The 13,524-nt window shown below is 45.4% G+C and overlaps 1 protein-coding gene across 5 annotated transcripts; it reads left to right on the forward strand.

Annotated features, from left to right (window-relative positions):
- Positions 1–2,797: 2,797 nt before the first annotated feature.
- Positions 2,798–11,002, forward strand: TLCD5 (TLC domain containing 5). 5 transcript variants are annotated; one of them, XM_082683699.1, is made up of 3 exons: positions 2,798–3,269; positions 5,363–5,551; positions 7,112–11,002. In XM_082683699.1, exon 3 carries the CDS (start codon positions 7,216–7,218, stop codon positions 7,648–7,650), a length of 435 nt encoding a protein of 144 aa, XP_082539825.1. In that variant the 5' UTR covers positions 2,798–3,269; positions 5,363–5,551; positions 7,112–7,215; the 3' UTR covers positions 7,651–11,002. The 5 variants fall into 5 exon arrangements, with proteins under 5 accessions (XP_082539825.1, XP_082539826.1, XP_082539822.1 ...); XM_082683700.1 differs by having other exon boundaries at positions 3,137–3,269; positions 5,377–5,551; XM_082683696.1 differs by having other exon boundaries at positions 3,188–3,269; positions 5,352–5,551.
- Positions 11,003–13,524: the final 2,522 nt, after the last annotated feature.

Consider the following 13,524-nt stretch of genomic DNA (forward strand, 5'->3'; position numbering starts at 1 on the left):
CAGTGGGTTAAAGCCTTTGCCTTCGGCTCAGGTCATGATCCCAGGGTCCTGGGATGGAGCCCCACATCGGGCTCTCTGCTCAGCAGGGAGCTTGCTTCCTCCTCTCTCTCTGCCTGCTTCTCTGTCTGCTTGTGATCTCTGTCTGTCAAATAAATAAATAAAATCTTTAAAAAAAAAAAAAGAATCCTGCTCTGAGCCCCTGGGTTTCAGGCTCAGTGCCCCTCCTCCCTGTACACTCTGCATGCACCTGCTATCTTTATGTACTGTGTTTGCTGATTCCTCTGCTTCACCTAGACTGTGGGAAGCTCCTTAAAGTTGAGGTTCTTTTTATCTCCATGATTAGCACTGTGCCTAGTACTGGGGCACCTGGGTGGCTCAGTTAGTTAAGTGTCTTCCTTTGACTCAGATCATGTTCTCAGGGTCTTTGGGATCCAGCCCTGTGTCAGTCTCCCAGCTCTGTGGGGAGTCTGCTTCTCCCTCTTCCTCTGTCCCTCTACCTGCTTATGCCAATTAATATATAAAATCTTAAAAAAAAAAAAAAAAAGCCCTAGCGCTGTGCCTAGTACATAATAGGCAATTAAGATTTTTGAAAATTAAGTTCTCTCTCTTTTTTTTAACCTTTGAATGACTTTTAGTGCCCTTCACCGAGGCTAGGAGCTGTGAATACCTAATAATACAGTACACATCTATAGGGGGTTCTTCTAGTCAAGGGCAGGCAGTATATCTTGGTGGTTGAGACCATGCCCTCCAGAGCCATATTGCCTGGGTTCATACTCCAATCTGCCTCCTACTAATCATGTCACCTTGAGCAAGTTCCTTGACTGCTCTGTGCCTTAGTTTCTCACCTATAAAATGGGGATAACCACAGTAACCATCTCATAGACCTGTGAGAATTAAATGTTAATAATGTATGTAAAGTGCTTGGAACAGTGCCTGGTACAATAAGTGTTGACTGTTATTATTGTGATTATGATCACAATTATTGTCATTATTATTCCAATAAATTGGTGGAGAGTTTCCTGTTCCCTGCTCTCCCTTATAGCCCAGAACTTCTTGCGGGGGAAGGGGTGCCACTGTAGAGAAATATCTGATTTGGTAGAACAAGGGTTATGGCCAAACATATATAAATTAGTAAATTTAATCCAAGGTAATGAAGCTTGCATGAGGATAAAATAAAGGCTCAATAAAGGCTCCAACAGAAGAACTGGCATTTATCCGCCAGACTTTAGACCCCTAGAGCCTTTTAGTACGCCTTTCTTCCCTAGAAAATGGTGGCAGCAAGAAAATGCTTCCAAATCCAGATGCTAGAAGAAGAAAACTACTACAACGATTAAAAGCAAATGGGGAGAGTTGATATTTGCATACTTTCCATTCAGTGAAATGGATCCTTCCCTGTTCTGTTTCTCCAGGCTCTCATTACTTCTTATCTGGTCTGTTCCAACCCATTTGAAGCAGGTTGTCTTCTCCATTCGCCTTACAGGGACTTCCGCTGAGTGCATAGCAGTGATTCTCAACTTTGGTTACACATTGGAATTCTGAGATTCTGTGTTTCTAACAAACTCTCAGGAGCTGCAGATTTTGCTGGACTACTGACCACACTCTGAGTAACAAGGGCTTAGAGAACATGGTAACATTATATCCCCTTGCCCAATAACATCAGAGGCTTCCTGTTACCCACATCATAAGATGCCTCAGCCTGGCTTCTCAGGCTGGCATCAGAGTCACTTAAGGTCCTCTGACAGCAGTGGTTCTTAAATGTGACTAGTATCTGAATGACCTGTGGGTTATGTTTTAAAAGATATGTATTCCTGGCCCCCACATTAAGCCTGCTAAATTATACTCTTCAAGATACAGCCTACAAGGGCATTTGGAAGACACATCCTACATGGTGTAGAAGATCAGCAAGGTTTAGGCTCCAGTCGTTTCCAATACACTTTTCCAGGCTCATTTCCCATTCATCCAACCATCGAACATTCATCACATCTGCCTCCTACCAGGTATTAGAAAAAACAAAGATGAAAGCAGTTTGGTCCTTACTCATGAGAGATTAGCAAGATAAATGTCAAAAGTAGATTATTAACTACTCCCCAGCTATGGTGTAAATGCTCACATCCCTACCTAACGACTTTGCTTTTTAAGACTGTCTGGGCCCCTCAGCATCCCGTTGTCACCCATCCTAATAAACGAATCCAGATACCCTCTTTACCCCATGTGAGCCACGTGTTTGGTCATTTCTTCCAGCTGGCTTTCCTTAGTACTAAAATAGAGCTCAAAGAGGAGAAAGGAATTACCAGAAGTGTCACCAACCACAATAATTAACATTTTTTAAAAAAAGATTTTATTTATTTATTTGACAGAGATCACAAGTAGGCAGAAAGGCAGGTGGCGGGGCTAGGGGTGGGGTGGGGAGACAGCTCCCCGCTGAGCAGAGAGCCCGATGTGGGGCTCGATCCCAGGACCCTGGGATCATGACCCCAGTCAAAGGCAGAGGCTTTAACCCACTGAGCCACCCAAGTGCCCCCACAATAATTAACGTTTATATAATGACTTCCTTGGGCCCGCCATTGTTCTAAGCAGTTTACATTGGTAAAGCGTGTAAAATTCTCACAACAGCCTTATAAGATGGCTATTACTACTATCCCGGTTCTGGGTTTGAGAAAACCGAGGCACAGAGAAGTTAAGCAACTTGCCCAAAGACACAGAGTCAGTAACCAAGCCGGGTTTATTTTTAAGTCTTATATTCTACCGCCAAGTTCGTAACAGGGCTGTCAGGAAAAGGACTAATTTCTAATGCCCGGGCCTAAGCCCTTTCTGGCAAATCAGTGATTGGTGTCCTGGTTTCGAAACTGAGACTCAGTGCCTAGTAGGGGGGCGAGCCCTCAGTGACTGGACGGGCGGCCCCAAACTGCGGGGACGGGGGACTGGATGGATAATTATACAAACAAACAAACAAACAAACACGCAAACAAGGGAGGCAGCCTGCGGGTCTCACGTGACCACTAGGTCACACCCCGCTATCTCCCCCCATCCCAGCCGGGTGCGCTGGAGGAGGACCCTCCGGCTCCCTTTAGGGACTTCCCCCGTCCAGCTCGGGTTCTGGTTCTGCGCTCCGTCCTCCCAGCCACAAGGTGCCCCCAGACCCCCGGCTCCTCTTCCGCCGCCGTCAGAGCATCGTTCTCTCTCCCTCTCTCCGCCGCTTCCTGCTCCGGGAATCCGCGCTCTGAGCTCTGGGGCCGAGGCGCCCGAGGCTTCCCGGCGCGCTCGGCCAGGTAACAGCGCGGCGCGAACGGCCGCACTCCCGGCCGCTGGGCTGGGTTCGGGACGAGCACGGCCCGGTCCGCCCGGCCCACTGGCGGGGAAGGAGGCGGGCAGATGGCCCCGCCTGGCAGCCGGGGGACCGGGGTGGGGGTGGGGCTCTTCCTGCCCGGGGTCGCGGGAGGCCTTGGCGGGCGGGAGGCCGGAGGTCCGCACAGCGCCGTGGCCCGCGGGCGGTGGGCGAGTCGGAGGGAGCGGCGCTCGCGGTGCCCGCGGGGCGCCCGGGTTGCCGCTCGCCCCAGCCACGCCTGCTCCGCGGCCGCGAGCCAGGTGGGCCCGCCCAGCGCTCCTCCTCCCGAATCTGGCCCTGGAACGGGAGGAGCGAGGACGGGAGCCTTGGAATTCTGAGCCGGATCGGCCACCCCAATACCCTTCCGTTCTTTTACCCAAAAGTGGGGGTGGGGAGGAAGAAAAGAAAAAGAAAGACAGAAACAAAAGCGGAAATCCAGAGATGGAGTGACTTTCCCAAGGTCACAGACTTGTATCTGCCCCTTACAAATGTCTATTCTTTTATTTAAATGTTTGTAAATAGACTACTGTTTTCTCTGTTCTGCCAGGGAATTAGGATTCAGGGAAGAGGGCTCTAAAAATACTAATCAGCAGATCCAAATGAGCTGATCCGTATTACTGGCCGCTGACCCTGGCATTTATAAGCGAGAACGGTTCTTTTCACTCTGGGTACTTTGTATTTCTGGCCCTTGCTCTGGAAAATTGGCCTAGATGTTTTACAAAATTTATCTCAGAACTCCTTGTCAGAACTGGGCCGGATTAGAATTTTCAATCCTCTTTTCTTCTCTCTTACGTTTTCGTCCTTTTTTTTTTTTTTTTTTTTTTTTTAATGGAGGCTCAAGAGGTGAAAGTGATTTGCCCATACTTTTATTCTGATTTAGGGGCATAGACAATTGGAACTCAGGACTGTGATTGATACCTGCTGTTTTCTTGAATAGAAACCTGATTTCAGATGAACACTGTGCAGAACTTGACCTTGGTAAAGCCCTCTGGATAGCATTCTGGGGAGTGGTTGTGTATTGAAGTGTGTTGGTCCAGGGATACTATTTCACATGTCAGAATAGGGTTAAGCAATAAGGGTAGCCATGCAGAAAATTCCTGCTGAGATGAGACAGATATCTGAAATGTTTTTGACTTTTTTATTTGTACTTTAAATAGAGGAGCTAACGAATATTAATAACAATATTTTGGTTACTTTAAGATTTTAGACCTGGATGGCTAAATTGACTCACAGTCATTCTTGGCTTGGTATACTTGTCATTCGTAAAAATTTCAGAGCGTAGCTTTCTGACTTTTTTGGTGTTTATCTGATTAACTGCCTTAAGGATATATTTTATATCTCAAACAAAACTTTCCCACTTAAACACCTTCTGCTTCTGCCTTGGTCAGTCTTTGAGTTGGGTTTCAGAACTGAACAGAACTAGGATTTTTTTTTCCCCTTCCGAAATGCCTAGACTCCGTTAAGTTCCCTATTCAGGTTTACCTCAAGTTTCGATTTTAATTGGTAAACCTGTGACCCAAATCCAAACTTCAGCTGAGTCAGTATCAGCTTCAAACCACATGAAACCGCTATTCGTCATATGACCTCTTGCAGAAACCACAGGTGGTGGTACTGTTTTTTTCACGAGAGTGTCTTATTGGGATTTTTGAAGCGTGAGCACATTATCTAATATGTGTATTGTATTACTCACGTTCATCCAAGGTCAGTCATCACTGGCAGGTTATTGTTGACATTTACTCATCGTAACAATATGATATGTTATCATCAGGCAGTCTGCCAACTCAGAATGCAGTTCCTGGTTTTCGGTTTAGGGGTTTTTATCAGTTATCTCTAAGAAACATGGAATCAGAATCACAACCACGCTTTAATGAACAATTCTTGGCTGTGTTGATATGGAAGAAGTATTTCAGTGAAAGCAATGTTTTTGTACTATCCTAGAGTAGGAATGAAGATGATACAATTGACCCAATGCTGTTTTCTTAGGGTGCATCCTTTGTTTTTTCTGGTTTTGGTCTTTTCATCATAGGATGGCATTAGCTCTGTGTCCGCAGGTGCTGTGCAGCCTGGGGGGCTGGCTCTCACTCTACATCTCTTTCTGCCGCCTGAATAAGCACCGAAGCTTTGAGTGGAGCTGCCGGCTGGTGACGTTCACCCATGGAATCCTCTCCATAGGCCTCTCGGCTTATATTGGCTTCATTGATGGCCCCTGGCCTTTTACCCACCCAGGTAGGTGGGAGACATTAGAGGATTTTTCCCTAAGGGGTTTATAATTTGGGGGATAGTCTTGAAAGGATGGGACATTTTCACAGAATTTTTACAATATTGGAGAATATTGAAGAATAATTACCTTTATGATTTGTATTGGGAGTCTTCTTTTTTTAAAAAAAAAAAAAGATTTTATTTGTTTATTTGACAGACAGAGATCACAAGTAGGCAGAGAAGCAGGCAGAGAGAGAGGGGGAAGCAGGCTCCCTGCTGAGCAGAGAGCCTGATGTGGGGCTGATCCCAGGATCCTGAGATCAGAGGCTTAACCCATTGAGCGACTCAGGCCCGCCTTTGTTTATCCTCCTTAACTGTGATGTAATAATTTGTTATGCATATCCTATCATTTAATTGGTGTCTTGTTATTTATAGCACCTATATTGATTTTTAAACTGCTAGATGTGCAAGTATTACCTCCTTAGAATAAAAAAGGTTGTATCCCCTTGAATTAGTTTTCTGGGGCTGCTGTCACAAAATGCCACAGACTGGGAAGCATAAACAACAGAAACTTATTTTTTCACAATTCTGCAGGCTAGAAGTCCAAGTCCAAGTTGTTGGCTGGTTTGGTTTCTTCTGAGGCTTCTCTCTTTTGCTTGCAGGTGGCTCCCTTCTTGCCATGTCCTCACATGTTCTCCCCTTTTCATGTGTCTGTGTCCTACTCTCCTCCTTTTATAAGGACATCAGCCATATTGGATAAGGGCCCATCCTAACAACCTCATTTTAATTTACCTCTTTAAAGGCCTTCTTTCCAAATACAGTCACATTGTGATGAGTTGGGCATTAGGGCTTCAACATAAGAATCTGGGGGGTACAATTCCGACCAGAAGTCCCCTAGGATCTGATTGTTTTTTTAATTCCTTAGGTTCCTTTTTTTTTTTTTTTTTAATTTCCTTAAATTTCTATATTGAGCTTCTGAGGTTTTCCCAGAACTATTCCAGCTGATATGAAAGCTGCTATTAAGCTGTATGTCTTATATGAAGGTTTTAAAGAGATTTGAACATTGAGTCCTTGGACTCATTTTTCTTGGGCTAGAAATACACTAACTCCTGGGGTTCTTTCCAAGGCCCACTTTCAAGAAAGGTAGGGCCACCAGTGCCCGGCAGTCTAACCCATTACGCTAAGAAATTAATCTGGCATCCAGGGCAGAATAACTAAAAGAGTCTGGAAACAGACCTTTAAAATTGGTTAAATAAATAAATAAATAAATACAATTTTAAGAAATAAAGAGAAAGAAGCTGTAGGGTTTTAACTAAAAAGACAAAACAGCTCAATTTTATGCTGCTCTGTAGAGAGGACACTGGGTGCTCAGATCACTCATTGAGATCCGGTTCAACAGAATAGCATTTCCCGGGCCTGTGATATAATTGGGCTTAATAAAGACCCGGGTTTTAGTTTTTAGTCTTTTGTGGTTGTCACTCAAATGCATGTGCCTGCCTGGTTCAGGAAAGCTTGGGAAACATTGGACCTTGGTGCAAGGCATCAGGGTCTAGCCATTCAGTTTGCTTTTGTCTCGGTTTATTTCAGGCTCACCCAATACTCCTCTCCAAGTGCACGTTCTGTGTCTCACCTTGGGCTACTTCATCTTTGACTTGGGCTGGTGCATCTACTTCCAGTCCGAGGGGCCCCTGATGCTGGCTCACCACACGCTCAGTATCCTGGGCATCATCATGGCCCTGGTGCTCGGGGAGTCAGGCACAGAGGTCAACGCGGTCCTCTTTGGAAGTGAGATCACCAACCCCTTGTTGCAGATGCGCTGGTTTCTCCGAGAAACAGGCCGCTACCACAGTTTCACTGGCGATGTGGTGGACTTCCTCTTCGTGGCCCTGTTTACCGGAGTGAGGATTGGTGTAGGAGCTCGCCTCCTTTTCTGCGAACTAGTCTCCCCCAAGCCCAGGTGGTTTGTGAAGGTTGGGGGAGTAGCGATGTACGCTGTGTCTTGGTGTTTCATGTTCAGCATCTGGCGCTTTGCATGGAGGAAAAGCATCAAGAAATACCATGCCTGGAGAACCAGGCGGGGCGAGGAGCGACAGCTGAAGCAGAATGGCCATCTCAAAACGCACTAGCCATGACTTTGTCCAGACAGTGGGTCAGGGTTAGTCGGCCGCAGGACCCAGGTCGGAGATATGGTGTTACAGAACCATGCTTCCAGTGAAGTTAGGTTTCAAAAAAGGGCTAAACCTTATCAGTTCAACCTTTGGTCAGTCTGCAAATGGAGCCCATACCAGTATTAAAACACGACTTCCACCATAGCACGGTTGTAGAAAAGCGAAACTACGTGGTGGTAGTTGTGAGTATGTCACTGTGAGGTGAGCAATGCTGCATTCCTTTTAGTTCCTGGTGTCCCTGGGTCCTCTTGTCTCTGGGATGCCCGATGGCTAGACAGCTCAGGAGGGAATTTGAGAATTCCTTTGAGAATTGACTCCTGAGCAAACTCATTCCTGCTTTCCATGTAGCAATTTTTTTTTTTTAAGATTTTATTTATTTATTTGACAGAGACACAGCGAGAGAGGGAACACAAGCAGGGGGAGTGGGAGAGGGAGAAGCAGGCTTCCTACGGAGCAGGGAGGCCGATGTGGGACTCTATCCTAGGACCCTGGGATCATGACCTGAGCCGAAGGCATACGCTTAATGCCTGAGTCACCCAGCCACCCCTCCAGGTAGCAATTTTTTTTTTTTAAATTTTATTTATTTGACAGAGAGAGATCACAAGTAGGCAGAGAGGCAGGCAGAGAGGGGCAGGCTCGATCCCAGGACCCTGGGATCATGACCTGAGCCAAAGGCAGAGGCTTTAACCCACTGAGCCACCCAGGCGCCCCTCCAGGTAGCAATTTTAAATGAGGTCACCCCATTTACTATAAAGGGAGGGACTTTCAGGAAGAAAATGTCTGACATTCTGAGTATCAGATCAGGGAACTGGTTATGCTTACACAAAGGGAAGAGCAGAGAAAAGGAGGGGGTGAAACTGGCGGTGGGGGTGGGTCACTTCTTGAGGACCCCCTATACCAACTGTTGAGGGTCCCCAAGACACCCCCAGGTTTAGTGCTTTGCTTGGAGGATTCCCATGACTCAGAATGTAGTCAGGCTCCTAGCTGTGAATAATTACAGTGAAAGGGTACAAAGAGAGCAGCAAAGGGACAAGGTGCCTAGGGCGGAGTCCAAGGGAAACCAGGCCCAAGCTTCCAGAGCCCTCTCCAAAAGTGGGATCACCCAGGATGTGCTTAATTGCTCTAACAACAGTTTGTGGCCATATGTGTAAAATATCCAACAAGGAATCTCATTAGATGCTCAGTGCCCAAGTGTTTTATTGGGGCCCATGCCCGGCATGGAGCAAAATTCCTGACTCTCAGCAGGAAGGTAGGTGTTCAGCTGTACCATATTGTTTGCACAAACAATTTAGGCACAGTGGGCCATTCTCAGCAGTTGGTGGGGGGGGGGTGCTCCCGAAATCGAAATCGAAGTTCCTAGATGCCAGCCAAGGGCCAGCCTTGCAGGTGGGCTTTCCCAAGGACAGGAGTTCAGGTCTGCCCTGTTAACTCTTTCCTGCATGAAAACCAGAGAGCTAGGGCTTTGGATGAGAGATGAATGAGATGTGGACAGATTTACCAAGTCCTGTTGTACGGGTTCTGCCCTACCAGGAAAACCATGCCAATTCTCAGGGCTTTTGTGCATTAATCTCCCAGGCATGAGAGACTGGGAGTGAATTCCATAGGGATTTACCATGTGGATTCCACAGTGCTTGAGATGGCAGTTCAAGTTTCAGTTCTGCTCTACATACTGCAGACCAGAACCAGTCAAGTGTGCTGGCCGCAGGGTGATGAGGCTAATTTTTAAAATTTCATATACATTCCCTTTAGCCCTCTAAACTACCTTTTCTTTTCTTTTTAAGATTATCTATTTGATGGAGAGAGGCAGAAAGGCAGGCAGAGAGAGAGGGCGGGGGGAGCAGGCTGCCTGCTGAGCAGAGATCCCGATGCGGGGCTCAATCCCAGGACCTCGATCCCAGGACCCGAGGATCATCACCTGAGCCGAAGGCAGAAGCTTAACCCACTGAGCCACTCAGGCATCCCTTAACTACCTTTTCTTTTCGCTGAAAAAGGCGCCCTTCTCTATGGATAAAATATGACAAGGGCTGTCTTGGAAGGGAACAAAGTATTTCTTAGTCCAGTAGACTCTAATCTCACCCAAGGAAAGCGAGAAATGTGAGCTTAGAACGAGAGGTTAGGAATCCATACTTTCTGGGTTCTTTTAACTAATTTGGCTACTCACTTGCCAGATCGATTGAGCAGGTCGCTTGTGTACTCTTTGTCTCGGGTTTATACCCCGTTGTGAATGAATGAAATACCCCATTGTGTATTTCACAGTAACACTGGCATTTTATTAAGGGGTATCTTTAATGTAGGACTTTTATGGAAAAAGAAATTAAGTATTATTTATTTATTTATTGTTTATTTATTTATTTGATTAATGTATTATGTTATTTAGACCACTGGGGATTGGTATGCTCAGTTACTGAGCAAATGTGTGGGGCCACTGAAGGCTAAGCCTAAGTCAGTAGAAAGTCTCCACCCATTCTATGGTCACTGGTAATACTAACTTAATGAGTGGTCTTGAAAATGGAAGTCAGTGGCCAGACGTGGTGGAGCATTGGAACTGCATAAAGTCATCGTTGCTCTGGCAAAAGCAGCTTCCAAGGCATGTTAACAGTGGGTCTTTTAAAAGGACTGTCATCTGGTTAACGAGGTTTGCTGCACATGGAAATAATCGGACAGTAGCGTCTCCGTCTCGTCTCTTCTGTGATCAGGATCCCCAGAAGGCTGGTGAGAGTCTTTCCAACAAAACTGTGGTCGAAGTTGGATGCTAGGGAATGCTGATTTTAGCAAAAGCCTAGTAAAAAAGAGTGGCTTGGCGCAGGAGCTTAAAAAAAGAAAAAGCTGGCTCTTGAATTTTGGCACAGTGCAACCTGTTCCATACCAGACAAATGAATAGGCTTAATCTGGTACCAATTTTTTTTTTCTTTTTACTCCTCAGAAGTGAAGGGATTGCAGATCTTGCTGTTTTTGGGGTACTCTGATGGGAATATACTTGGGTGTCTTTTGGAATTTGAATAACCTAAATAATAAGAGAAGAAAAATTGTTCATTTCAGCTTTTCTTGATGTTTTAACTAGTAACTATGAAGGAAACTCCCTGAGAGAAAAATGGGACATGAAGGTGAGTCAGCAGTTAAGATGCCGGGTTTCTACGTCACAGATAAATGAAGGGCTAATTAATATGTGATATGGTCCAACAAAATGAAGTATTTTACTCATTTGCCTTTGGATTACTATGTAATAATTCCTAACACTGCTCAAGAAAGATTTATATTTCAATGAGATTTGTACTAAATTTTATAAAAATAAACTTTTTTATCAACCCAAGTCTGCCTTTACATCTTTATTGTGGTTTTGCCAAGAAGTAAAATGAAAAGAATTCTTCTGGCTTGTAGAAATGTTGATCCATATTTATACTTATCTGTGAAATACCTCTTATCTGCTCTTACCACCAACCACTCCTAATAACTGTTTACTTTCGGGGGCAACAATCTACATACAGGAAAAGATTGCCAGAGAGAGGAAGAAATAAATTTCTTTATTTTGCCACCTGTTTGGGTAGCTGCCTTGAATTATTTATTATATTTCTCTCTCCCAGGGGTAGAGGGAGAGAGAGAATCTCAAGTGGATTCCCTGCTGAGCATAGAGCCTGGCAACCTGTGGGCTCAGTCCCACAATCCTGAGGTCATGACCTGAGCCAAAACCAAGAGTTGGATGCTTAGGCACCGCGAGCATTGCCTTGAAAATGATGATGTTGAATAGGCTTCATGAAGACAAGGTCCTCAGCTCTCTCAGAACTGTGTTTAGAATGCCTAGAACAGTGTTAGACATACAGTAGGTGCTCAATAAATGTTGAAAAACGGATGAAGATACGGTTTAGAATAACCACCCTCTGAGGGGGGTAACCTCAAAGCATGCACCATGGATTGTGTCACCAGTGTCATTTTTTTTAGGTTAAGCGACTAATGACCACGGGCACTGTGTTCTCTTAGATTGGTGTGACTCTCCTGAAGGCATTCTTTACATATAGCCTTTATGAGTCTAGAGCTACAAGAGCTCTAAAGAGCCTTTCAAGGATGTTTTTACTCTTAGAGTAAAGAGATTTTCATCATTGAAAAAAATAGTTCTGGAATGAATAACCACTGGCTTAATTAAATCCTTTGCTTACCATCTTCTGAAGCTTTCCCACAGCAAATGCCTTCTTTGCTCACAGCTAGAACTTTGGGTCTGCTTAAGTTTGGAAAGATCTTGAAAGCAGCCTGCCAAGAGGTTTTGTATGCAAGGAAGAGAGGTGAATTAGGAAATTTTCCCAGTTTGTTTTATTCCTGAAGCTCAAGTAGTGAGGCATTCTCGAAGGGAAGAGAAGAACTCATTTTTTAAAGGCATGATTTGATGACTCATTGGGTCCAATTAATTTCATACCTACCCTGTAAATTATTAGAATCTGGCAAGAGGATTTAGTATGTTTAAGGAAGATATACGTTTGGGGATAAAGTTTGCATTTTGGTCATTTTATGTGGCTGGATGGAGCTCTTTTCAGTTAATATGCAAAAAATACGCAATTTCAGTTCTCAGGGTAGAATTATGCTAGGGTACACCAGCAGGTGGCGATGTATCCTGGTCTGATCATTAGGAAAGTGGTTTGGAACGTTAATCTGCTGCTATTCTTTCCCAAAATAAACATTACAAAATTAGCTGGCTGTGCCCTGAACTTTAAAAAAAAAAAAAAAAATCAAGCAATAAAAAGAGTCATCTTTGGCCTCTGTTTATCTTTTCCTTTTTTTACCCCGTTCTAACGTCAGCCTTAGCTCATGCATCTATTCAGGGATAGTGATCTTTCCTTGAACTGTTACAGGTTGACTTTTAGAAACAGCATTGTTCAGAGGTAACTGTTTCCCCTCTCCACAACCATTGTTTATTAAATTTGCTTTAACTCTTGATTTCCACAAAAATGCTGAGAACCCTCACCTACCAATACAGGTTTAAACCCATTAAGTCTGAAAACAGGTAAAGCGACAGTCACTTTGACATTGGCAGGCAGAACTGAACTTTTTGCATGCGGTACTTAAATTGCTACACTATGGAATTATGCAACCATAAAACTAGATGGATATCTAAACGTACCCGGTAGGAAAAAAAAAGAAAGAAAGAAAGAAAAAATATGGGAACTCTTCAGAGAACTGCTACTCTTCCTACTGGGTAAATACACTTAACTTGCTGCTCCCATTTCTCCCCACGGCAAGCTTGTGAAGTCGCTGTGGAAAGCACCATGCTTTCTCCATTTGGAAATCATACATTTCATTTTGCCAAGGCAGAAGCAGCCTTAAAGCAATATTATACCAAGAAATCCTGGCTCCAATTCCCACCCTCACTCCCCCGCAACCGCCCTCCCCACCCCCAGCCCCACACACCTCCCTCCTCTAATGTTCCCCAGCAGCCAGGAGTGGTGCGCGGCGGCCCCTGCCCTGGGATGTGGCCAGCAGGTGCCCAGGTGAGCGCCCAAGGCCAAACCCTCCCTTCGCTGGGGTATGCTGAGTTAGGGACCGTGTCCCGGCACCCGGACCTGAGCTCTTCGCTTCCATCAGTCACGAGCGGTCTTTAGGTGTTATCAGAAAATAAGAACAAGTACATTCCATTAAGAAATAAACGTATCCAGGGCAAGGGGTAATTCCCAAAGAGCCTCTCATCCCGGACGCCTCCGGTCCGGGAGAGCGCTCTTTGGCGGTGTCCGGAGGTAAGCCGAGCTCGTACACGACACACTCCAAAGCACAGCTCCCCGGCACTCACCGGGCCCCGGGGCCGACGCTGGGTGGGTGGGACTCCCGGGGTGGGCCCGTTCCCCCCTTCCC

This window comes from Mustela nivalis (genome assembly GCF_964662115.1).
Source record: "Mustela nivalis genome assembly, chromosome: 9".
Lineage (NCBI taxonomy): Eukaryota > Metazoa > Chordata > Mammalia > Carnivora > Mustelidae > Mustela > Mustela nivalis.